The following is a 4,221-nucleotide window of genomic DNA, read 5'->3' as shown; positions in this document are numbered from 1 at the left end:
CAAACCCACATTTTCTTGCATGTAATCAGCACTGATGATGCCGCCATAGTTTCCAATTCATTCCAGGGTGCACTCAGCATTTATTAGGGCACAGATGGTGCTCTCTTTCTTTGGCTTCTAGAGAACATCTCGAAATATTAAAACAAACTTGGCTATCTGCCTCTTCTTCTGTTCTTACACTCCGTATTGCCACAGTAAAAATAACAATAACCTTTGATCTAATCTAGAAGCCTTTTCTAACTTACACACAAAATTTGGCAATAGGCTTATCAAGTACAGTCAGCCCACTCGAAACCAGAGAACCTGATAGGCGTGAATTCAGGACATTAGTCACAAGCAATCAAGAACAGGAACAAGCAATCTACAAAGCAATCAAAAGAAGAGAAAACAGAAACCATTTTTCTAGTAACAAACTACACGATCCTCACTGTACTCGATGGCTGTGTGTGTGCGTTTCTGGGTCTGTAAGGATTATTCACCAGCTTAACATGCAATTAGCACAAAAACCAGGCTGATTTGTACGGCAAACACAGAGCATGACAGGATTTGTCCTAACAGCGAGCAAGGCCTTATCCAACACAGTCAAGGCCACAACTTTGCATTGTGCTGAGAACCTGCAGTGTTTTCCCCTGTGGGCAGCACTGGACATTTATTTCCCAAATTCTGAAAATCATTTGCCCATTCCTGAGCAAGCATAAAGCAACCTCCACAGAGACTCAACAGAAAGACAAGCTGTAGCAGCCTCCCATTAGAAATGTCCTAAGGTAAGACGTCGTCAGGTTTGTCCAGCAGATCTTGACCAAAACCTTCCTGAACATGCAGCTAACTGGGATGCAGGCGTGTATGATGGTCACCAGCTCTAAGTCACTCATCTCCATGGGCTTTTGGGCTCATGCAAAGCACAGCGACACTGGAAAAATCACATGTCACGTGCATCTAAACGCATCCAACCAAACTCGGATGGGAGGGGTGCAGGGGAGCAGAGGGCTTGGAGAAAGGTGAATCAGACTGCTTGGAAACGATGTTCCCAAGAACTATTTCACTGTCGCTCTGATAAGGTGAGGTTGGCAGCCAATGTACGCTGCCAGAACCTGGGGCGAGAAACGTGCATTTTAAGCAGTTGTCTCGACTTCAAAATAGCTCAACAATTGCATGCATTGGCAAAGAAATCACTTCTCAACAAGCATCAAGTCCAGAAAACTAGTTTTAGAAGTACATTTAAATGTCAGAAAAATAAGATTTGACTAAATAAGATTACATAACACCCACTAAATCAGTTAGCTCCTAAGTTTGTTTTAAAACTAATCAATGGCTAGCAATTTTGCAAGTAATGATCCTAGATATTTGCACACCAGTAAACATAATAAACTAACTAAATCTCAATTAGCATATGCTACTAAATCAAAATTACATTAAAATCATAATAAAAGTAAGTAAATTAAAAAAATCTGTCAACTTGAACAATCCAGAAGCAAAACACTGTGAAATACACATAAAATAAACAATAATCAGGTATAGATGCTGAAGAGACTGTTCTGCAGCTAGACAAAAATACTTTCTATAATCCATTCCCTTTGAGGTAATGGCATCTAGGTCCTCCTACCTCCTAGCCTGTCCAGAGGCAGCCTCTCCTGCTGTCTCCTGGTCTCCTGAAACTCAGCCCTGCTCACTCCCCAAACTTTGCAATGCTTCCTGGCATTTGGCTGACTTCCAGGAAATTCAGGCTGTGCTCTTTTGTTGGTCTCATGCTCCGTATCTACACGATGCTAGAACTTCAAATTACTTTCAAAATTACAGCTGGAGAACAAGTTTCAAAATACCAGCAGCAACAACCCTGGCCTTACCTGCAGGATCTTGTACTGTCACTTCCTTACGTTTCACCATCAGCTTCTCCTTAACCCACGGGAACTCCTGTAAGGAATCCAAGAAAGCATCAAAAGCTTTGGGTCCTCTGGTAGGGAGAATATCAAGGAGCATCATGGTTTTCCTCTGGCTGGTGCTTTGGGATTTTATTTCTTGAACGTGACTGTCTGTGAGAATCCCTTCTTGGTAGAGATACTGGATAACAACTCCATCCACCAGCACCTCTGTGCAGAGCTCCAGCCGCAGGGAGCGTAAAAGCTGCTTGTCTCTGGCATCCATCTGGCAACCTGGAGCGTGAGAAAAGGAGTAGGGAAATGTGTGAAGATCAAAATGCTTCAACCTTGAACGTCCAGAAGGGATGTCTGAACATCCAGAAGCGATGTTTGATTCCTGGCAACTTTTAGAAAGAATGCCAAACTCAGAATCACCAACCTGGGAAAACTATTAATGATCCTCGCCATTTTCTTTTCACTCAAATTTCACTGTCTCATGAGCTAAAACGCAGTCATTTCTGGGAAATATTAGACAGGAAAAGAACCTCGTGCATTGTGAAGCTCAGTCCTTTGCTGGAATAAAAACCATGCCAAATAATCCCACTTAATAACTGGTCAAGGCCCATACTAAAGGCAAGCAGAGCATTTGCCAGTCCTTAAGAGACTCTACCCCCAAAAAATGAGAGAGATGTTACACCTGTTCTCTCTTATGCTTTCTGATGCTATTGCTGTTGCAGTAGAGCAGAAGCAGGACTGGTAAATGCTCCACTGACAGGCAGCAGCGGCAGAGACAGAGCCAACAGGTAGCTTGGGCCTAGGCAATGAGTTTTAATTTTAGGAGGGGTAGAAATATACCTTACACACCATGTTGTTCTCCCTCCCTGACTCATCCTGGAAGGCTGCTCTGGAACTCAACTGATCTGATGATGAGAAACTTCCTTTGAATTTCCATCTCAAACATAGCCACCTTCTATTTATAGACATTTGTTCTGCCAGAGCTGTTCTTTAACTTAAGTAGGTCTTCTTTCTCCCTGGTATTTACCCTTCTGATGTGTTCGCGGGAAGCAATCAGATGCTTTCTGCCAGCTTCCATTTCACTTGACCAACACTGACCAGACACAAGCTGGGAAAGATGCATTTTATAGCCACTATACAGAAGAGAAATCAAGGTCCAGAGAGACCAAGCAACTCATCCAAAATCATACCGGGAATCCATGCCGGACTTACGAACCAAATCAAGATGTCTAGTCTAGTCCTGAACGACACACATAACCCTAGGCCCATTAACAGCACTGGAAAACCACAGAGCAATATAATTAAATACTTTCTCATGACTAAATAATGAAGCCAAAAAACTGCAGGAGGTGTTGAGTGTGATTACCAAGAGATTTTCTGATAATTAAACTAGAAGCTGCTGTTCTAATAGCTCTATCTTGCAGAAACTGTACTTCATTCAGCTTTAGGATATAAGCAGAGGCAGACATTTTCAAAGCTTTTGTAAGAAACTTACTGAAGTCTTTGTATCATCACAGGTGCCTACCGGCTCCCAAGGCCCCAGTGAAGATTGGTTGGTTGGCCTGGTTGTTAAAATCTAGGGCAGGCAACCAACAGCACATGTAGGCATGTAAATGACATCTTGGACTGAATGCGTGAGCCTAGGACCACGAGAGAGATGGGAAAGGCCTGTCTGTGACACCCTCAGAGACAGCCACTTTTTGGAAACACTTCCCCCGAGTGCTGAAAGCATTGCTGGATGGCACCTTCCCAGGAGGATTTCATCTTCACTGGGTTACCCTGTATGCTTCTCATTTACTGAAGTGAAATTTGAGGCGCCTGCCTTCTGTCTAGGGGGCATTTGGGAATCAAGCAGCAGCTATCCTGGCACATGTCCTTAAAAAAATGCTAGTTTGTTAAGCGTATCTCAAACATCAAACTCCACCATGGAGTGAGATGATGGTGCAAGCCAAGGAGATGGAAAAAGAGCAGGCACGAAAAAGAACTGGATTTCCCCATTTGATGTTAGGACGTTCATTTTGGACAAGTTAAGCTGAAGATTCTGGTCCATAACATGTATGACCTTTACAGTACTAGGAGCAATCACTGGACTAAGGCAAAACCAGTTAAAATTAAGGCAGCAGATCCCCATTATTTCTCCCTCCCATGACTCCCCAACTACCCCTGAGCTCATGAAGCACTTGCAGAGTTTAAGACAGGCACCCAGCCATAGCTCTGAGGGTGTTATCTCAACCCAGGCAGAAGTCTGTTTCAGAGGCTAGGAAACTCCTGTGCTTCACATTCTGCTCAGGCCACCAAGAGTCCCCATCCAGGAGCCTCCTCACCCAGACATGAGGAACATCGACTCCTC

The 4,221-nt window shown here is 43.6% G+C and overlaps 1 protein-coding gene across 1 annotated transcript; it reads right to left on the bottom strand.

The window, feature by feature from the left end:
- Positions 1 to 569: 569 nt before the first annotated feature.
- On the bottom strand, positions 570 to 2,142 carry LOC104541182 (death domain-containing protein CRADD-like). Its single transcript, XM_010185164.1, has 2 exons — positions 1,845 to 2,142; positions 570 to 715 (listed from the first exon to the last, which is right to left on the bottom strand). The coding sequence occupies exons 1-2, from the start codon at positions 2,140 to 2,142 to the stop codon at positions 570 to 572; spliced, it is 444 nt and encodes a 147-aa protein (XP_010183466.1).
- Positions 2,143 to 4,221: the final 2,079 nt, after the last annotated feature.

This window comes from Mesitornis unicolor, unplaced genomic scaffold, assembly GCF_000695765.1.
Source record: "Mesitornis unicolor isolate BGI_N332 unplaced genomic scaffold, ASM69576v1 scaffold22845, whole genome shotgun sequence".
NCBI lineage: Eukaryota > Metazoa > Chordata > Aves > Mesitornithiformes > Mesitornithidae > Mesitornis > Mesitornis unicolor.
Note: the sequence above shows the minus strand (reverse complement) of the source record. Positions and strands in the feature narration are given on the sequence as shown.